The 23,075-nt window shown below is 37.4% G+C and overlaps 2 protein-coding genes across 4 annotated transcripts in view; one reads left to right on the forward strand and one right to left on the reverse strand.

Annotated features, from left to right (window-relative positions):
* Positions 1-19,635, reverse strand: part of LOC126215097 (N-chimaerin) — a 50,283-nt gene extending 30,648 nt beyond the window's left edge. For 2 of the 3 annotated variants that reach the window (XM_049941746.1, XM_049941745.1), the window contains exons 1-4: positions 14,422-14,645; positions 14,225-14,275; positions 10,375-10,573; positions 2,400-2,679 (exon numbers count right to left, since the gene is read on the reverse strand). In XM_049941746.1, the coding sequence (XP_049797703.1) occupies positions 2,400-2,679; positions 10,375-10,573; positions 14,225-14,275; positions 14,422-14,446 (555 nt within the window). In that variant the 5' untranslated portion in view covers positions 14,447-14,645. Of the gene's footprint in view, positions 1-2,399; positions 2,680-10,374; positions 10,574-14,224; positions 14,276-14,421; positions 14,646-19,511 lie in introns of those variants that run through there. The other variant, XM_049941747.1, reaches the window with a different exon arrangement.
* On the forward strand, positions 14,834-15,878 carry LOC126215098 (cytochrome c oxidase subunit NDUFA4). Its single transcript, XM_049941748.1, has 3 exons — positions 14,834-14,990; positions 15,292-15,438; positions 15,599-15,878. The coding sequence occupies exons 1-3, from the start codon at positions 14,949-14,951 to the stop codon at positions 15,659-15,661; spliced, it is 252 nt and encodes an 83-aa protein (XP_049797705.1). The 5' UTR covers positions 14,834-14,948; the 3' UTR covers positions 15,662-15,878.
* Positions 19,636-23,075: the final 3,440 nt, after the last annotated feature.

Genomic DNA, 23,075 nt, shown 5'->3' on the forward strand with positions numbered 1-23,075 from the left:
CCCCGTATATACATGCAGTGGTGTTTCCCAATTCATGTCACACACACTTCTAGAGGTTGTAGAGGGGATGCAGAAGATCAACTTTTAAATAGGAACCCACACCTGGAAACGTCATCCGATGACGCTACAGAGTGTCAACGTTATAGGTGCTGCTGCCCGTGAACATATGTATATACAGGGTGATTTCGTGATGACATTACAAACTTTCAAGGATGATGGAGCCGGGTAAATGCATCAATTTGAGGTAAGGGTCCCTAATCTGGAAATTAATGAGTCGAAAGTTACAAGCGAAAATCATTTTGATACCTCTGACAGTGGAATACGCGTACTGGTAACATTGCTAATAACGTAGGGTATGCAACTTTCAGAGGTGGTAGCATGGACCATGGCAAGAAATGTCTAGTAAATAGAGGCTCTAAAATGCATACCCAAGGTCTATGAGCACTTGTTCATCTTCACTTGTACGAAACACATCTCATTTATTGCCCCAATCTCACAACATACCCATTTTAGAGCACACATTTACGGGACTTTTTTTTTTGTTTTGGTCCATGCTACCACCTCTGAAAGTTGCCTACCCAACAACCTAAGCAATAACAGTACCAGTATATGTATTCCATGGTCAGAGGTATCAGAACAGTTGCTGCTTATAGGCTTTGACTCATTCGTTTCCGGTACAGCGACACTTACCTTAAATTGATACATTTATCCTTCTCTATCATCCTCGATAGTTCGTATCATCATCACAAAATCACCCTGTATATACACGCACATACAGACACTGGCACCTACAACTACAGCGATCTACAGCGGGATGTGGGTTCTTATGTAAAACTTGATTTACTAAGTCCCGTCTACAGCCCCTAGAAATGTGTAACACGAATTGTAAAATGCCCTGTATATTTGTATGTGTGACATATGTCTCACCTGAAGTCAACTGATTAGATTAGATTAGATTAGATTAATACTAGTTCCATGGATCATGAATACGATATTTCGTAATGATGTGGAACGAGTCGAATTTTCCAATACATGACATAATTAGGTTAATTTAACAACATACTTAAGTTAATACAACAACTTTATTTTATTGTGTTTTTTGTTTTTCTTTATTTTTTATTTTTATTTTTTTAATTTTTTTTTGTTTTTTTTTCTTAATTTATATCTAAAAATTCCTCTATGGAGTAGAAGGAGTTGTCATTCAGAAATTCTTTTAATTTCTTCTTAAATACTTGTTGGTTATCTGTCAGACTTTTGATAGTATTTGGTAATTGACCAAAGACTTTAGTGCCAGTATAATTCACCCCTTTCTGTGCCAAAGTTAGATTTAATCTTGAATAGTGAAGATCATCCTTTCTCCTAGTATTGTAGTTATGCACACTGCTATTACTTTTGAATTGGGTTTGGTTGTTAATAACAAATTTCATAAGAGAGTATATATACTGAGAAGCTACTGTGAATATCCCTAGATCCTTAAATAAATGTCTGCAGGATGATCTTGGGTGGACTCCAGCTATTATTCTGATTACACGCTTTTGTGCAATAAATACTTCATTCCTCAGTGATGAATTACCCCAAAATATGATGCCATATGAAAGCAATGAGTGAAAATAGGCATAGTAAGCTAATTTACTAAGATGTTTATCACCAAAATTTGCAATGACCCTTATTGCATAAGTAGCTGAACTCAAACATTTCAGCAGATCATCAATGTGTTTCTTCCAATTTAATCTCTCATCAATGGACACACCTAAAAATTTGCAATATTCTACCTTAGCTATATGCTTCTGATTAAGGTCTATATTTATTAATGGTGTCATACCATTCACTGTACGGAACTGTATGTACTGTGTCTTATCAAAATTCAGTGAGAGTCCGTTTACAAGGAACCACTTAGTAATTTTCTGAAAGACAGTATTGACAATTTCATCAGTTAATTCTTGTTTGTCAGGTGTGATTACTATACTTGTATCATCAGCAAAGAGAACTAACTTTGCCTCTTCATGAATATAGAATGGCAAGTCATTAATATATAATAAGAACAACAAAGGACCCAAGACTGACCCTTGTGGAACCCCATTCTTGATAGTTCCCCAGTTTGAGGAATGTGCTGATCTTTGCATGTTACGAGAACTACTTATTTCTACTTTCTGCACTCTTCCAGTTAGGTACGAATTAAACCATTTGTGCACTGTCCCACTCATGCCACAATACTTGAGCTTGTCTAGCAGAATTTCATGACAGATCCTATGTGTGAAAAATGATCCTTGAGCAAATAGCTTATTACTACTAGATAGAATAAAAAATACTGACACAAGTAGAACAAACAATTTCTTGAGATATAGTGTGTGTATTAGAATATGTAGAAATAAAGATCTACGAAATTATTAAGATCTTACATCTGAACCAGAAATCTGTGAAGCTTCCCTCTCAGCTTGCAGCAGTGAGACATTACAGCCAATTACAGCCCTTCTCTTCAGCTTATTGAGTGTCACATATGGCGAAGTCTCATAACAGCTGATGCTGTCCATCAGCTCTATGTAGGAACGGGCATGTGTCTCTATGTAGAGCGTTACCAGGCCATCGGCTACAAGGTCGTGTACCGTGTCGAACCGCTTGTCCAGCACGTAGTGCTGCCCGTCGTAGTACAGTTTGTAATGCTTCAGCTTGCCACCAAACCTGTAGAGCATTCACAAGTGTTACGAACCTACATCCTTCGAAAAATTTAAAAAATCTGCATATAAAAATTCTTTATATTAGGAAAAAACACTTGCTGAAAGGCATAACATGACAAATTACTACAAAATTTTTTTGAGAACCAAATGCCAGGGATTTTTCCAAGCCCGTTTTACCAACACCGACATACTTTGTACAACTTTAGGTAGGGCATTCATAAACCTTTCCCTTAAAATACAGTCCACAGTGACTCCTCATATAGGTTGAGACCTATGTAATGTTTATTTGGCAAGTATACCAGACTCCTCAAACATAACCAGATGCAGAGCTCCAACGCCACACTTTAATAGATATACAATGATGAATTCAAATGAAAACCTTAAAAGTACTATAATACTTTTAATTGTAACAATGAACAAAAAACTTCCACATTGTTTTTCGACATACTCTCCCTAACGTTGAATGCACATATTCCACCACTTTGGAAGTGCATAGGTGTGATGATGATGAAAGAATTCTTTTATTTGAGTGTGTAGCCAGTCGTGCATGGTGGTTTACATCTCTTCGTTACTTCTGAAATGCCTGCCATCCACTGCTTCTTTGAGTGCACCGAACAGATGAAAATCTGAAGTGAGGGCTGGTGAATTAGGAGGATGTACCAGACTTTAAAATTTAATTCCCTGAATAGTCTCAAATTACTCCATTTCCGCCTTAGATGAGAATAAGCACAACTTTTCCAGCAGATGGCTGAGTGCAGAATTTTTCTGGTTTCGGCAATGAGGTGAGGCGCCATTCCTCTCTCGACTTTTTCGTTCCTGGTTAGTGACAGTGGACCCGAGTTTTATCACCTGTCACGATTTTTCCCGGAAATGTGTCACCTTCGATGTCAAAACGTTGCAAAAGTTCTTCACAGGCATCAAGCGATGGTCTTTCGATTCGGCGGTTGACTGATGTTGTCATCCATCTTGTAGACACCTTATTGAAGTGCGGTACACTGTGAAGAATATTCTGCGCCAAACCAATAATAATCTTAAAAAATGTGGCTATTTTGTTCGGAGTTCCATGTCTGTTCTCCTTTACGAGCTCCTCCAGTAACGCAATGTTCTTGTCCGACACTATGTGGTGATCCTGTCCTGGTCTTGGGGCACTCTTCACAGAAGTTACGTAACTTCTAAACTTGCTACTCCACTTGTACGCTAGCTGCAACAGCAAACACAAAGCACCGTACTCTGTTGTCATTCTACGATTAACACAAAAAAAGCATCAGAGGCGGCTGCTCAATTGCCACACATGTTGACGCTGGGGTAGGCACCTTGTTGTAGATGCTGCTGCCTTCTCCTGAGTTGTAACATTACTCTGCCACCTGTCTGTCACTTTCTGAACCTCAAAGAACACGACTGCCACCTACCAACCACTACACAACTTTTCGAAATATTATGAAACGTCCAAGGTTTTCATCTGAATTACCCTCAAACTTACCTTTTTCTTCTCTGAGCTCATAGTTTTACCTGGAGGTGCAGATGTTTCCTTCTCAAGTCTTGAAGATATTACATTATCTTACCAATCAATAACTTACAAAAGAAATCTTTACATAATGTTTATTTTCTACTTGCAAGCCCGAAACAGAAAACTGATAATAGCTAAAAATTTAACGTGGCTGAAATCAGTGCTGCCACCATCTAATCGTGTCAAATGAGTACAGTGACTTAACATGTGTGTGGTTCAAAGCATGTGCCAATTTCCCCTCAATTCTGACAGCTGTGGTGCCATTGTTACAGGATCTACTGAGTCACACTTTGTAATGAAAACCTGTTGCTCAATCCAGTTTACAATTTATATGACTAAATAAAACACGGTTCTGACTTTTGACAAATGTTAGAAATGTAGGAACAGTTTCAAAAAAGGAAATTGAAAGCAATAACTTGAATCAGAGACAGTTGACTGATCAAATACAAGTACAATGATTGGTAATACAGAACACAAAAGTTCAAGCAAGTTTTATGTTATAATCAAAGCATAAATTAAGTAACATCACAATGACTTTTAATATGTGACAATTTAGTTGAAAGAAAAAAAGAATTTTCAGTCTAAAATAACTGCTTCAGTGTCAATCAAGTGCTTGCTACCAATCTTGTACTGTTGAAGAGTGGTGAATTCAACAGAATTTTATCATAAGGTCACTACAGAAAATATGGTAATTGGCAATTGAAAGATACTACCATTGCTGACAAATGTGGATATTTGAAGTTTATGTTCAGTGCACCTCACACTCTTTTTTTGTATTGATATTTACTTTTCTCGTTAAGATGGATCATCCGGTTCTAAAACTTTTCAAACCTTCCTCTGAAAGAACCACAGCTGTTTGGCAATGGAATGAATATTTTAAGGCCAACTCCTAACACAGAAATTAACAGCTGCCTTAAGCAGACATGTCACTAATGTTTCTATGTGTGTTCTTGTACTGTCTATATTGAAATGTATCAGCAGCTACAAAGTAACCAATAGGGTGTATTTCAACAGAGAAATGTTGAAGTTTCATCTAATGTAAGTAATGCAGTTTCACACAACATACCAGTATTCACGAAAAAGGAGAGTCCAGTGCTGAGCTAAAACAACACACGAAAATCAACTAGGCGATACAAGGGCAAAAATCACAGTAACTGAAATCGCATGCTAAAATCTACAGTCTTACGTAACACAATACAACAATGTCTAAACTTTTTTTTGTCATATGACATTTTTTAAAACTGCTGTAAATCTAAGTATTCTGGTACAAATGTGCTGAAACCAAATAAGCTGGTTTTGGTCCTACTCCTGCCTCCGAACACCACTATGCAACAATATCTACCCCACCCCACGTAAATCCCTTTGCCAACAAAACCCACAAGAACGCGGTTTTCAATCGTACCCACAAAAAACTTTCACCTAAAAAAATTCCAGTCTTTTTTAAAAGCATAATCTTCCAACACCACAGCTAAATTGAATCAAGCCAGAACCAAAACTTCAGTAACATTTTTGATCTTATCCTATCTTCTGTGCACGCATCTAGGACAGTAATATTTCTTCTTCCAATATGTCGGCTTTTAAGCTCATAGCCATCAAGGCGAGTCTGTGACTTATTTAAAACCGTGTAACACAGTAATATACAGTGACTCATTACATCAAATGGTTCTAATTAAGTAGTTTTGCTGTCCGTGGTAGAAGTCCGAAAACTGATGGAAATTCTGTTTGCTGAAAAAACTCCAAGAGACATGTTTTTGATGTTGTTTGTATGTCAGTCTAGAGTTCAGTGGCTCAGTTAACAGTGGTAGACAAAAATACTGAAACACAGCAACGAATGCATGCTTGAAAAGAAAAGCAAATGCCAGCCTAGCCTGCAGGTTGCACTGTTGTATTTGAAAACAAGCCAGCACCTGTGCAATGTCCTCAACGCGTCGTGACTGTCAGTCGTCGTCTGAACAGTGTACTCTGTAGTTACGATGCATTATCTAGGAGCTCCGTGCATCCGAATGTGGGCACATTGTCGGTGCTCGTACAGTTGGTGCTTCTGTGACCGAGGGAGCTGAAGTGTTCTGTGTTCCAAGAGGCACTGTATCGAAGATTTGAACCACGTACAACGTAAGCAGAAAAACATAAGTTGCAAGTCACATCTTGGACGAAACTGTGCTGAGTGACTGTGACGGTTCGTCACCAAAGAGGATCGTGACGGAAAAGAACAACAGTTGCAAAAGTCACTGCACAATTGACTGTCACAACACGAAAGGAGCTCCGTAAGCAGGGAATTGCAGGGTGAGCCGGTATTCCAAAACAATTGATCAGTGGTGCAAATGTCCCTAACAGGAAAATGTGGTGCAGAAGTGAGCCGTGTGTACTTCCATCTTTCCACGGCTCGTGTCCTGAGCATCGTGTGGAGCCAATATTTTTGGTAATCGACAGTGTTTGGGTGCGATCGGTCTCTGCTGTCTTTTATTGTTTCGCTTCTATTTCGTTTTTCCGCGGTTGTTCAGGGTTGCTCTTTTATGAAGCTCTTTCGTTTGGACTCCCGCCTGTAGTGTACCCACTATTGATTGAGAGTTCTGTCTTTGGTGTACTTAGAAACCATAGGTTGGTAACACGACCGACTCATGTGTTTACTACAGCAGACTCTTTGGCCTGTACTATTTATAGGTGAGCGCGGTCACGCTGGAGGAGGTTGTCGCGCAGTGGCCTTCGTGTCTGCTCTGGTGACGTCGATATCCTACCTTCCGCATACTGGTGGTTATTGAACACGCATTTCTACCCATGGAGGAACGCCGGCCCGGTTGGGCCCCTCTGTCCGCTCTTCACTGGTTGTCCACGGAAGCGGATGGCAGTCTAATCATCGTTGACGAAGGCAAACAAACAGTAACCATCATGGGGCGGTGGAGCTGCCGTTCGGCGAGGGTTTGAGTCCGGGAGCAGTTCGGCTGGGTCGGTGTCTGCCGGGACGACTCAGAATTGTGCACAGCAGTCCCCGACAAACGACAAAGTACGCCGAGGGAAAGGAAAAAAGAAGTTAAGTGTGAATGTTTCAAGTTGATCATCCTTTGGGATTGAGTTCATCCAGTCGTCTTTCCCGCCTTGTGGCCACCACTGTGGCAATCCTCTGTTCTGTTCACTGATGCAATTCTGACAGTGCAGATTCCTCCACGCATCGTTGCTAACCGGTGTAGTGGTGTATTTTGGTAGTTATTTGTGTACGTTTGCACTTCTATGTTTTGGTGGTTCATCCTCCCGCCCTGTGGTTGCAGAATTTCGGGTGGGGAGTTAGTTCCTTGTCTCCCAAGATCTAGTGCTGCATTATTACGTTTAATTCTAATTCAGTCTAGTGTTCTGTTAATCACTGGGTATATGTGTCCGCCATACTATTTGCGCTGTATTTATTCTAAGTGAGTTGCACTGACAGTAGTTGGGGGTCTGAGTCCTGTCACGGAACTGATAAGGGGTCACGTTTTGGCTTGTCAGTTGGAGGGTGTTGCCTTAGAGGTTTGTTAACATTGGCATGTCAGGGCTGTTTAGCGCTACCGGGACTTAAAGAAGAACATTGTGCTGATTAGGGAATGTTGTTACACGTTCTTGTTTTCATTTCGATATCTGTATTTGTGAAGGCAACCGCATGAAGTAAGATATGTTCTGAAGCTATGCTGGATCTTGCACTCTTGGGATTTTTGGTTTTGTTTTGATCCCGACTATTTGGGTGTCAGGAATATGGATCTGTGTTATTAATGTTTGGCTTGAACAGCGGATACGCGGCTAGGTTAGTACGTGTGTAGTGGCATGGCGTCCTCATTTAGGAGTGCCCACTAGATTGCTATTGCGGCTCCTCAAAGTGTAATTTCCATCTTACTGAAACCCCCTTGTTAACAGGGAGGAAGGGGGGGGGGAACCTTTAGAAATACCTTCTATTTGCATTAACTATCTTACCTGTTGCTTAAGTAAATATCTGCTCAGTGATTAAGCTAATTGAAGCACCTATCCTAAAAGCAACTAGCGCACTTCTGTTATGGTGGCCCTCGTGCCTATTTTGGACCGAAAGATTGTATAAACAGGCTTACATGCTCCGTATCGAACTTCTGATGTTGTTTTTTGAGCGATTGTAGATTATTAAAATTGATTATAGTGCAAACGTTTGTATTTTACCAACTGTGTTTATAAGTTATTAATGTGACTGACTGGAATGTAATACGAAAGTTTTAGGACCATAGGTTGTCCAGGTAGAAATTTTGAATCCATGCTGTGTTGTGCATTCATGTATCTATGTTTTATATTGCAATCAGAATTTAAATGTGGTAAACCCACGCTTTGTGATTAATAATTAAAGATTTAAGAGTGCGTTCACTTAGCACTTATGTGTTGTGTTATTATTTTTTAAAATTATAATTGGTGTTTTAGTTTCTTAAATTAAAGCCTTTCCAATTTGAAAGTGGTGGCGCTCCCATTTTGGGCAATTGTAAGTATCGAAGCAGGATTTACGTAGTTGGTGTTTTGTATTGTATGTTATGAATAAATTATTCATGTGTTAAATCACATCTGATATGTCAATTCCTTGGCCCCGTCCACACCTTGGTCGTAGTCTTTTAATATTAAATGATCAGGCCACCGTTCCAAGAAGCACCTGGACTATTAAGCAATGGAAAAATGTCACTTTCTCAGACGAGTCCAGTTTCACATTCTTTCCAACTTCTGGCCAAGTTTACTTCCCAAGAGTGAACGACAGCTGGGGATTTGGTGACGATTTAGGCAGCCATATTGTGGTATCCAGTGGGTCTCACGGTTACTCTGCAAGGTTGGATTACTGCCGAGGATTATGTGACTAATTTGGCCCGTTCCCTGGTACAATCTTTGCTCACCAATAGTGATGCTATCTGAGATTACAGGATCCCTGTTCCCACAGGTTTCATCATCCAGGACTGATTCTGTGAAAATGAGCACGGAATGCCGCACCTCCTCTGGCCACCAGTCACTAGATCTCAGTATTAATGAGCTTTGGTGGTCTACTTTGGAGAGAAGGGTGTGCGATTACAATCCACTGCCATCACCATTATCTGAAACTGCCAGCATTTTTCAGAAAGAAAGAAATAAAATTCCCTTGCAAAAAAAATTTACAGGACTTGTATTTACCCATTCTGGGATGACTTCTAGCGGTCTTCAGACGACACAAAACATTGTGGTACTGGGGTGCGAGACACATACGTCTCTCGCAGTTGACTCACGTATTGTGTGCAGCTGATCTTCTCGGGTCAGACAGCTGCATCGATCTTCACGAACTCTTCTTCTCCGAAGACTCTAGCTGTTTAAGGGAATTTAAAAACAGGCTTCTTTTCTACTCTCGAAATGATTCTGTACTCTCAGGATACTTTTGTTCACCTCTGTTATATTTTCATCTCCACAATAAAACAACTTCACAAGATTCACACAAACGTTCAACTCTCGTGAGTCAACCCCATCTTGGACCATTAGAAACTAACAAATACAATTATAATACGTTTGGTTTAATAACCACTATAAAACCAGTTCTTGCTTCTAGCAAGTCCAGCACCCGAAAGTCAAACGTAAAAGTCTTTAGTTCAATACGTAATTCATTTGTTCACAACAATACAGTTGTTACACAGTCAAGGAATAGAGCGTGCTTGCTCCTCGTAAAGGATATACAGCTTCTCAGGCGTGCGCTGCAAACACTTGTCCGCGACGAACGACTGTCACTATTGCCGTATTCTCCCGATACGTGTCCATCCTGCACACATAGAAACCGGTAGCGAGGCAGACACATCTCCACTCTTGCACTCCCGTACTTAAAATATCGGGTGTTCGAGACGGTGGAAAGCCGAGTATCTCTAGAATTTACACCGAAATTCTCGAGGCACTACAGATTGTAAGCTGTTTTGAATGTCAGTGGTTTTCCTACACCTTATTAGGTGTGGTAATGTGTTGTGTTTTTGATGTTTTCAAATTTTGGTCATCCCTTGCAATTGGTGAATGGTTACTTTTCTCCTTTCATGAAATCCCTTTGAAAATACTCTGTACCATGCAGTGACCTCTTAACTTGGTCTTCTTATTCAAACAATCTGTAGACAGACCTCTTTCTTTAGCTTTCTCTCTGGTTTTCTTTCTTTAATTTTTTTAAAAGCAGCTTTTCATAAATATATTTGATGGAAGTGGCCATATTCCAATAAATTTTACCTGAATGTAAGGGTGAAGCAGCCGCCATTTCTGTTCGATCTCCGTACAAGGAATGCCCCCTCTTCTGTTACAATTGCTTCAGCCTCAGTGTGTGACATATCGCCGTGGTACTCCCGACCATAGTACTGGGGTCGGCTGTGCACAGGAATCGAGCATGGCACCATGATGGGTCGGGGTGCTTCCTGCTGCAAGCGATACACTGTGAAAAGGAGGTAAGCAAAATCAATTCGTAACATTTTAGCAAGTCAGGTTTCTTTAACTTCTGCCACAATAAAGAAGAGAATGACAGGAAGGTGGGTAGGCCGGAGTTTAACATAATGTTGGCAATGACGTCATTAGAGACGGAGCCCAAGCTGAAAATGGACAAGACTGAGGAAGAAATTAATTTCATTCCAGCATTTATTGATGTGAGTTACTCAAACCACAGTAAAGAAATGTACATGGCATTTTATAACAAACCCCAAAGTTAGTTGCATAATGACTCAAGGGCAAGGGAGGGTTGTCACACCCATAGCTCTAAAAAATAAAATAAAATATATAGTTAGTATTTAAATGTCAGTATTAGACAGGTTTTTAACAGAGCCAGAACTGAAACTTTTCATAGCTACTTACAGATCTTCAAAAATATTAAAAATACCCCATACAAACTAGTGCACAGACATGCCCTTGTCCTGATTGGTCTCTCAATCTCTACATCATATGATGTGTCCCTTCATCCCTACATAACAGTTTTCTTTTACTTCTTCTGCGTGGAGTATACATGATGAAGGGGTGGAATTAGATGCACAGTGTAATGTGTAGGAATGCACAATGAATACAGTTCACTGCCATGGCTATAATAGGTTTCCCATGCAAGAAAAGGCATGATGTGTCCTATGGTAGTCTAATATACAACAGGTTATCAGTTTGCAAAGACATTTTTGGGCAGAGCCTGGCTCTGTGGCCCCGCTCTCAGCTGGGGCCTGCACAGAGATGGTCAATTCCAGCAGAGTAATTGTCTTGAATTGCAACAAGAAAATGCTCAAACAATGGATTATCAAGACAGTCATTGAGCACATAGGAACATAGTTTCCAGAAATCAATTTGTGCTTTGGCACAACTGAATGTGTTGAAATCTGTGATATGTCGTGCTGCACACAAAGGCTTGTACCCACAGTGTTAAAGCAGGAGGTGGTATGCCATCGACTTCCTCCAACCTTGACTTATCCAGACAGTTATGAGGGGGCTAAAGTTTAACGTGGATTCCGAATCACAGTGAAACTCAGCATTCTTCACATCAACAAACATTTTCATTGGTGAAAGAAGTGATAAGTGATAGATAAAAAGTATTAGGATTGACCAGGGATGGAAGCATAAAATAAGGAATGGTTTTTAGAAATAAATCATACTGACATTCACCTTCATGTGATTTAGGTACACAGTAGAAAAATCTAAATCTGTATGGCTGCATGAAATCAGATCACTGCTAAATAGAAAAGTTAAATAAATATTACTTTAATGATTAGGGTAAAGTTTTCATTTATGATAACTATAACTAAATGCAATGACTGCTGACCCTATCCTATATTTCATGCAACTGAAATAATTCACTATATTGTATATTTATTGGTCCTGTGAATCATACACTGTACAGGGGTACATAATGATATAGGACAAGTCAAATAATTTTCAATAAAGTTTAACAGAAAAAACTGTTGTATGGTTTTCAGTATATAGCAATATAACTCCAACATATGGGAATAACATTTCACAAATACATTTTACATGCACACATTTCATACTTTTGGCCTTGATTATACAGACACACACATATATGTAATAAACCACATATAATACACAGATAAATCTACATGTACACATTTCTTATTTTGGCCTTAATTGTATAAACTATTTAAATTTTTCACATATTTACATTGTAGTTAAAAATTCATCAACACTATAGTAGCGATTCTGTAGCAAGTAGTCACTCACTGCAATTTTGAATTTATGCATGCCAGTTATTGCCTTAATTTCTTTAGATAGTTTGTTATACAGTTTTTTCCCTGCTTGCAAGGGTCCTTTTTGTTTTAGTGTTGTATGTGAAAACTGCAAATGTAAATCTTGATTACTCCTTGTGTTGTATGAATGGATATTTTGGTTTTTTGGAGCAATCTTGCTGTTTTCATCTATAATTTTCCTTATAAACATTGTTTCTAGGATATATAGGCATGGTAATGGAAGACTGTGAAGCTTTTTAAATGAGGGTTTGCATGAAGATCGAGGTGCTAAGCCTTCCATGGCTCTTATAATTCTTTTTTGTGCAATAAAACAGCTTTTGCTGTGTGGTGAATTCCCCCAGCAAATTAAACCATATCTTAATAGTGATTCTGCTTGGGCATAGTACACATTTTTTATGGCTTGCATAGGTGTGCATCCAGCAAGAATTTTTATACTATAACAAATGGTATTTAATTTATTACATAGGTGTTGTGTGTGTTTCTGCCATCTTAGATCATCTTGGATCCAAACTCCCAAAAATTGGGCGCTATTTACAATTTCAAGTCTTTTGCCTAACAGTTCTATGGTTGCAGTTAAAGGTTGTTTATTCTGCACTGTGTGTAGACGCATAGTGTTTGTTTTATGTGTGTTTATTATTAAGTTGTTCATTGCGAACCATTTTGATACATGTGTAGTGCTCTTTTTTATTTCATTTTGGGGTCTTTCCTTTGATAAGTATATTTGTATCATCGGCATATTTAATGTACTTATAGTTAGGGCTGGATGGTTCCAAGTCATTTACAAACAGCAAGAACAGGATTGGTCCCAGTACGGAACCCTGCAGCACACCGTATTTAACACACTGTTTTTCTAATTGATAGGAAGTTAAATATTTTCCTTCTTTGTACAAGACTTCAACTATTTGGTGTCTGTTTTGTAGATATGACTTTACCCATTCATAGGCTGGGCCTCTGACACTAACATTTTCTAGCTTTCTAAGCAATAGACCATGGTTAATGATGTCAAAATGCTTTTGAAAGATCTAGGAATATTGCTGCTATGTGTTCTTTTTTATCTAATGCATTTAAAGCTTCATTTAAGAAATCGATAATAGCTGTCTCAGTGGATTTACATTTTCGGAAACCATGATGTGTAGCTGAGAAAAGTTTATTTTTTTCAATGAAATCTACGAGTCTTTTATAAAAGATTTTTTCAATTATTTTAGAAAAAACAGATAGTTGAGAATTTTCAGCCTTTCTGGGAAGATTCCCTGAGAAAGTGAACTATTGCATATGTCTACCATGGGCTTAACTACTAAGGGTGCACATTTTTTAATGATATGGTCTGGTATGTTGTCAGTACCAGAGGAAAATTTTGATTTTAGCTCCCCTATTGTTTTTAGCGTTTCCTGTTCATCTGTAGCGTGTAGGAAGAGAGACTTGTTACTAGGGATAGTTTTAATCTGATTTGCAGTGACAGCATTTTGAAAGTTTTGCTTCACCAGAATCTCAGCTGCCTCAGAGAAATATGAGTTAAAATTATTTGCTATCTGCTGGGGATCAGATATTACAGAAGTGTTTTCGTTCAGTTTGATATTATGGTATCCCAGCATTCACCTTAGATGAGGAACATACAGACTGGTGAAAATCATTAACAAGTAAGCTGCATGAAAGACACAAAGGCACAAAATTATCACAATAAAAAAATAGGCAATGTGTGTTTATTGACATCCTTCATCTTATGCATACTGATGAGAAAAATATTACATAAATACTTTCCAACACACAATGCACTGAGCGCTGTAACTGATAACACACTTATCTTTAATATTGCAAACAACGCTTGTCATTCACAAGAAGGAAGGTGCACTCACAATTTGGATTCCAAACGTGTCTAATCGGCGACCCCTCCTGGTTTACATCACCTGAAACAATCCACGGTTAACAGTACTGTAATGAAACAGTAAAAGTATTTTATATGGCGAAAACTCAGTGTTATCGCGAAAGTGAATCAGGTTTTATAGTGTACCAACAACAAACTTGGCACGTAACTTACAACAGTACTGCTTACCATTGCTCAGTCTATTGTAACTCATTTTCTCTTCCAGCCAGGACCAAAGCCTTAACGCAAACCAAAGTATTGTAATCTCATTATTACGGTCGTCATTTGCAACTGAAAGTAATAACTCATTTTCACTATCGAGTTCACCACACAACGCATTATACTCCCAACAAGCCAATTGCTCTACACCACAACGGTATTCGAATTATTGACAACACAGAAAACACCAAAGATACAAATTACAATGTCGAAGATAGGTCACCACAAACTTGTCAATTATTGTTGTACCACTTTACATCAATAACTGTGTGAATTATATTGTTTGTTAGAACTGAAAGTAAAAGCCCTTACAAAAATATGAAATATTAATTATGAATTGTATTCAGATGATAATTGCGAATAGTATAGTACTCGCTGGTTTTGCTAAACTATACACTTGACGAACGTATTACGTCCTATTCTAGTATTAATCCCAGTCTTCTGGAAGAGTAGAGAAGGGTTGCTGTAATCGCGGATTTGTATTTATCTTGTGCAAAATGCAGGGACTGTCATTTTCAAGCCTGAAGAAAAATCCATCAGTGAGTGTAACTGTATGTAATGTGAACAAATCTTCCTCTGTAATGTTTTCTTAGTGGTAATGTGCCGTGTCGTAACATATACTGCATTGGAGGACAACATAGGTCGTATGTTGAATTCTTATTAATGAAAGCTAAGAACGAGGCGATTGATAATTATGTTGACAAGAGTTCCTCAAAATAACTCACATTCAGAGGAAGATTTGTCTCTAGACACTAAAATCGTGAGTGTCACGACCTTGGTTAAGATCAACATTGCCGAGGAAATGTTCATTGTGAAATACTATTCTGCGTTCTTTCACAGTTAATTCCCTTGTACATATGCTTGGGAGCAGGGGTAGCGGGAGCGATCTTTTACACGCTTCGACTCGCTACCAGAAACCCTGAAGTTACGTGGAATAAGAGATCCAATCCCGAACCTTGGAATGATTACTCCAACAAGCAGTACAAGGTAATAACGACCGGGCATATTGATTCTTTTAGTTTTATATCTTGGCACAAAATACGGTAATGTATGCAAAATTTGACTACGCTGATTTATATATTGCCTAGAACAGAATACTTGATTGCGACATACGTAATTAATATTTTTTTAATGTTTTCATTGACAGTTTTACTCGCCAGTAAGGGATTACTCGAAGATTGAAAGCCCTGCACCGAAGTACCAGGAATAATAATCTCTTGTAAAAGTCCTAGTTAAGTGATACTGTGTATCTTGAATGCAGTGTGTAGAAAATGATCTGATACAGTGAATCTCACACGTAGAGGTTCCAGTAGGTCTGAAATCTTTATTAAGCATGTAAAAATATTTATAATTTTTCTCAGTGATGAGTTTTGAATATTATGACGACAAATAAATGTGTGTTACTGAGCTGACCATTCCAATAAGTATTCATTCTTTTTCTTCAGGATGTTGTAATATGTTTCCTTTCGTTACTGTACACTTTAAAAAGGTCTCGGAAATAGTGCAGAAGGTTGTGGACACAAAAGTCAGTATTATATATGCTATATGGAATAATGCTGTCCTTTTACCATAATAAATGGCTAGAAAATCTGGTCTCAGTTCTGTGGTTTGATGCTGTAGCAGCCATGCAGAAATGTGTAAAAGAATATTTAATTTGGAATTTAAGGAGATTGTCTTAAACGTCTGAGATCAGGCAGTTGAATAGTCTATTTAAATTAAAATCTTAATAAACTGGAAAAGATTGTAAATTGAGTTATAGAAAATAAAACTCTTCAGTTAAATGTATGAAAGCAACCTTCATTCAGTAGGCTGTTTGTTTGTACAGGTTGATGTGTATAGTCATATTTCATTCTCGCCTTTTGCATACTAATTGTCTGTGAACTGCTAGGCTTTTTACAATTTCTGGGCAATTCTCAATAGCATGTAATGTAGTACTTCATTCACTCAAGAAATGTAATTATGTGCAGTGGCATTTCATAGCAATTTAGGTCTTCTGTACATATTTTGCTTTCTTGGCAGAACTAGTGGAATGTTTTGTTTTCAGACACTAAGTTTCTAACTTTTCAGCTAGCATAGCAATATTTCCAGCCTTTTTCCCTGCAAAACTTACTACTGGAGTTTGTATCGTGACAGGAAATAAAGTATCAGTTCAATCAATTGATCTGTATGCATGCAGTTTTGTTCCTGTCTATCTGTCCGTGCCCTCCCTTCTGCCCTCATGCTGTACAGGTTCCATTGGTTTGATGATTCAGCAGATTATATTTTAACTTTGTGGCTGGGTCCATTTCCTGCCACCACAGTTGGGTAATCTAGGGGGGAATGTGAAGTGCCATCTGTCTGTGAATCGTGTGAACTTTGTTCTTAGTTTTAATGTTTTTAACTATTTATCAGATTTTTGGAGTCAGAGATTGGGAACCAGTCCAGTGTTTGCATAAACAAGTGTGGAAGAGTATTTAAAAGCCATCAGGCTGGTTGATGCACTGGACCAAAGACTGTTAACCTGCTGTGCAGTTTCAGTGTAAGTCTGCCTCACGAGCTTATATATTAAGCAGCTTGGAAAGAAAGGGGAAAAAAAAGTTATACTGAATTGTCAAGTGTCACTATTGGAATTAATATGTTTTCAAGAATTAATCTTAACTTGAAATTAGATTGATAGCACTCTTTACATCAGAACACACATGGCTGTTGATAATACTTTCAAAAAGTATGTAAAAGAGTTGTGTTTTAAGTCTTTATCACAAAATATAATTACTTTACAATGTTGCCAGATTGATTCCAATATGTGAAGTTCTTTCATGCTTCCAGGGGATCTTGCACTTTGGAATGACATATTTACATAACTGTTGAGCATCATCTTTGAAATCTACAGGAAATGAGTCAAATAATTGAAAAATCCTGCCCCCCCCCCCCCCCTCCTACCAAAAAAGGTAACCTTTTGCTGTGTATTGAGATTTTGATGCAGTGAACACACATTGTTAAGGATAATGCAATAATAGCATCGCTTCTGGACTCAGAATTTAATACTAAGAGATAGAAACCACATCTAAGAAACATTACGGTTTTAGCACATAATGGATGATACAAAAGATAGCACAAATGGAAAAAATGGTTATCCTTATCATGAATAGTCAACCATTCCTCAACAGAACAGAAGATATTACTGTATTTAGGCCAACACATGCAGTTACTTAATGTGGTGGTGACAGTTTCATTACACTAAGCAAAAGTTATTTAAAATCAATAATGACGACACATGAAACAATGACCACAATAGTGGGACTCCAGTGCCTGGAGATACTGGGTGTGTGTTTTGTGAGTTGTGCTTGTGTGCAGGAGGGACTTTGCCCAAAAGCTTAACATTTTAAGCCCCCCCCCCCCCCCCATTAAATATCTGTGACTCGATGTTACCTGTTATGTGGTAGCATTATATCTTGTGAATGATAATAGCATATGTGATTTTAGTTTTGTATAAAAAGCTGTCATCAGTTAAAAAATGTGGTAGTACAGAAAATAGGACATAAGCATATCTCTAGTTTTCAATGTCTTTGAAGGTGAAAATCGTTAAAATTGCGAAGATGGACTAACTGTGCTTTCTTTTGGAGTAAAAAAACTGAAAACTGGACAAAATATATATATGCTTTAACATAAATTTAAGAGCCTTGTACCAGTTGCTTGTGGTTCATATAAAAGCAGCTGTTTTCTATGTATAAATATATTTAAGTCAGAAGTGGCTGCACAAATCTTTTCAACAATGATTTTGGAAGTAAGTACATGGACTGTTGGTTGGAGACTAAAATGTGTTGCCAGAATGGCCTGCAGTTAGTAGCTGAAAGCAGAGGTCTTGGTGTAATATATGTGGAAAACATTACAATGAATCAGCACCCCCCCCCCCCAACACACACACACACACACACACACACACACACACACACACACACACACACACACACACACAATACTGTGCATTATCCAATTTGCTTGTAAAATGGGTGGAGGATGAGTGTTACACTTTCGTGACTACTTAAATGATTTCTATTAGTTTGAAGCTCTTAGTCTGGACATAAAAGTTAAAATTACCTCCCCTCCCACCTATGTGTTGGAATTTAGTAGCAGTAGCAGTTTAATAGTAAAATGAAGACAACACATTAGGTTGTAAAGTAACTGGTGTAATTCTGAGAGAAAAGTCAACAGTTTTATACATTCAGTAGTCTGCCAATGAATATAAATAGCAAAATAGAGAGCAAGTGCAATATGTAACAACATGTAAGTGCATTTGAGACAATATTTCTCAGTATCTTTAATTTAGCTGTACAATCTAGTACAACCATTCACCATGTGAATGCTATATTAAAAACAGAAAAAAGCTACTTCCAAAAATTTCTGGATAGGTACACTGTGTAATCAGAAACGTTAGATTTATCTACTGGTAACACACTACAGGGAAACAGAAAATATTTTTGAAGTTGTAGGTGTGACTCTGCAACCTAATCACAGTGTCTGCTTTGGAATCATACTCAGACAGACAAACATTTGTATTGGATAAGCAATGTTACAATGAGAGGGTGTTATGAAAAAATAAGTCCCCCATCCATAACCTTGAGTAATAAAGAAAATTTCCTTTGAAACATCAGTGGTAGAGTAAATATGCATGTTATACGCTGTCGTTTTTTGTGAAATGTGTAAAGCACAGTCAATAGCATGATGGAGAAACACACAAATACACCACTTTTGCAAGAAATGGCCTTCCTATTAGTTTAACATTTGACAAATACTGCATATTGCAACTTCCTAATTCTTTATTCATATTTTGTTAAATGTTTCTTTTTCCAAGAAATCGTGGTTATTTCCATTTGAGAACTACCAGACAAAGTAGGAAAAAGTTCTACATGTGTAGATGTGTTGGTTCCAAAATAATACTTATTGACAGAAATCCTACAGCAACAAACATCTGTGTTATTTTCATTTAGATGTCCGTGGTCACATTTATACTGTCACTTGACTGTATGTGATAACCTTTGTGAAGTTGTGAAATGTGCAAAGTGTGGTGATAATCAACTTACCGTCATATACACACATCACAACAGCAAAGAACTGAAAATAAATGCTTGAATTGACCTCTCAAAGCCAAATCCAAACAAGGATGTTGATGGCAAAGAGATAAGATGAGCAGACATGAGGTATGAGTCAAGAGTGCAGAAGGAAATAGTACTTCCTGCTAATGAGTTAGGCAACAGTTGGTCTCATATCTTCCTTTGTCAGTAACACATTATGGCAGCAACATATTTCAGAAACAGCAACTGGGCAAAGTTTTTATTTTTTATTCTTAACCACCAAACTCACTACAGAAAAATGAGAGAGGAACAATGTAAAAACTGGACATTTTTTGTGCATCTGATGTACTCTCTTTACAGTTATTGCAACTGTATTTCATAGAAACATTACTGCTGTGCTTGTTTCATTTAGTGTTAAATGTGAAGCGTAATTCTCGAACATCACCAAAACAACAATTGAGGGGTTCTAATATTTAGGTAGACCTGCCCTATGTATTCAAATGAGATATTGATGATAAATATACAATGAAAAATGTATCATTTGAACACATTTATTTAAAAAAAAACAATTAAAAAGTAATTTATTTGGCTACATGCTTATCATCTGAAGGCTTGTAATAGACTTTGTTTCTATCTAAGAATTTCTTGATGGTATTGAAGAAGTTGTCAAGGAGAAACATTGGTAAATAACATTATACTCAATGTATCTCTCACTTTATTTTAATTGGTAATTGTCAGAGGGTTGAACAGCTGTATATTTTACTCTTTGTTTCTATGGCAACACAGATCATTTTTCTTTTGAAGTATTAATCCTGCAATAAGTTTCTTAACAGTGAACACATGCTGCAGAATGAAGATTAATTCTGGAAATCCCTGAGTTCTTTGGAAAATGAACCATACATTTATTTATTGATTTACACATTGTGTTCTGCAAATATTACACTTACGAAAACTGTGAGGCAATTCAAAGTATGTATTACTGCTCAGATGCAGCAATAATAGACTTTGTAAACAGCATTAACAACCAACTAACATTCGTGATAATGGGGTTGTGTTTTTAGAAAGGACAGTTGCTGTAATTTATTGATTCTTAAATTTTTTTGTCGCTGTACATATTCATTTCTTCCATTTATGTATGCCTGATGTGAGGATCTGGAACAAGTTAATATATAAATTATTAAGCGAATATTGCAAAATCACCTCGTTTAATAAAACATTTTGAGGGTTCTCAAAAATGGTATCATTAAATTATACTAAACTGCTGAAGAGGAGGAGAATAATAATAATAATAATAATGGCTAATATCTGACAGATTTACTGATGCCACTTCCGAAACGATCTTTATGGAAGAGATTTCAGATGCTTTTGAAATCAGCCTGGGAGATGGATTCTCACCTCTACTTTATAACTGTGTATTCTAAAAAGTGATCTGTGAGTGACAAAGGTGTTGAAAAAGAAGTCAAGCTTGGCTAGAATCTGACCACTGACTACTTACCCTTTGCAGATGCATCACAATTTTCTATGAATCCCTAGACCCTGATGCAGAACAAATCAACAAATTGCAGACACAATCAGCAAAGGCCAAATGGATGAGGTTTAAATATCTAGAAGAGTGGACACACACACACACACACACACACACACACACACACACACACACACACACACACACACACACACCTGAAATGGCATATCAAGAAATCAACATCAATTAATCCCAAGGTATGACATTACTTTTGGGCATCCGCAGAATGCCTTGTTAAGAATAAATAATGTCTAATCAAAAAATTTGAAGTGAGAGAAAGACAGACAGATTTGGGGGAGAATTCTAGACCCGATCAAAGAAAATGGCAAATTTATGAGATGACACAACTGTGAACTTAAAACATATGCAGAAAAGATCACAGACATTATTCATAGGTGAAAACCTTTTCTATTGCCACATTACCTGTGAGCATCCTACAAGGTTGAGCAAACAGATATTCCATCACTTTCTCGAAAAGCAAACTGAGGCGGCACGGTTAGCCAAACATCAAGGCATTTCACTCAAGATGAAACTCCAATAGCCCCTTGGTTTCTAAGAAAATCCAAAACCAAGAACTGCTGAAATGTGGACTGAAAAACAGAAGGAACAGCATAGGAAATGAATGCTTGAATACTGGGCTCAAGTTAAGGCCCAAGCATAAGGAAAAGGAGAAATTCAGTTCACATAGCATGATCCAGAGATGGCAAAATACAAAAAGAATAATAGTAGTAATCATAACGGCAGGTATGGGAAGAAGACAGTAACAGGTGCGATATATGTTGCTGCATACAACATGATAAAACATGGAATCCTATTTGGCAATTTTTTCAGAATTCCCACTACAGAAAGAGAAAAATGTTAAGCAGACACACTTTTTCCCCACTTTGTTTAAAGTGTATATTGGAATGACAAACTTTGTTCTAGAAACACCGAGTCTTTTCTGTTATGCTATTAGTCTTACTCTAGTGGCACAGTTCAAAAATATGGTATAAGAAATGCCCTCCAGCACACACTACTGATATAGATGTTTACACTTAACAACTCATGTTTGTTAATACTTGAAATGTAAATATCTAAACATATAAGGTGAATATTCAGTGATGATGAAAATGTGTTTATTTTTTATTTTTTTTTTTATTCCACAACTGTTTAATGTGTATAGAAAATCAACAAACATACTGCTCACTTGAACACACTGCTCATGTGGCCGCTTCACTAAGTGAAATGACACTGCTCCACTGTGTACTACATTGTAGTTTTGACACCATTGCAAATATAAACAACAAATACAAATACTTCAGTGAGGCACTTGAAACATGGTTTGTCTTGTAACTTTTTTGCTATGGATAATGTTGTTATCCTTTCAAGCCATTGTTAAAATTATATCGAACTAAGGCACTTAATCCGAAACAGTCTAACATGCTCTATTAACATTGTACTTTCATGTGTCAGTCTCTTGCATTACACTTCAGAAGTAAACCACTACTTATATATAAAGAATATTTTTACTTTGAGCACATAGTATTAGATTTAATGTTACCGACAGGTTCAAAAGCATAATTATATGAAATATATAAGTTAAAAATATGTTTTTGACAAAATACACGTATCATCTGCTGAATATAAAACATCATTGGTGATTCAGATTGGCACATACTCTGTAAATAACTTTAAAATGTTTAAAGTTAATGAAATGCTGCTGCTCCAAATATTCATTGGCCACAGTTTTATGCTGAAATGAGAAAAGACGTCTTTGGATTCAGTTAAAGATCAAACATCATTTACACTGTATGCAAAACCAATTATACTGTGTTTCCAGTCTCTTTACAAGTGTGGATTGGTTTTGATGCTTTCGAGAAAATGCTACAAACTTTATTTCAAGGCAAGTTTAAGAAACTTGTTGCAGCAACTTTTACACACTTTCCTGTTCTGTAGTTAGCCCCAAAAAACTGGAGCAGCTGCTCATGTTTCTGTCATAGTATCTGCTTGCTGTGTAGCTGGAAATTAAGATTCTTTGTTGACAGAGTATACATGACACAAAAATGGAA

Source organism: Schistocerca nitens, chromosome 12 (assembly GCF_023898315.1).
Source record: "Schistocerca nitens isolate TAMUIC-IGC-003100 chromosome 12, iqSchNite1.1, whole genome shotgun sequence".
In the NCBI taxonomy this organism is placed as follows: domain Eukaryota; kingdom Metazoa; phylum Arthropoda; class Insecta; order Orthoptera; family Acrididae; genus Schistocerca; species Schistocerca nitens.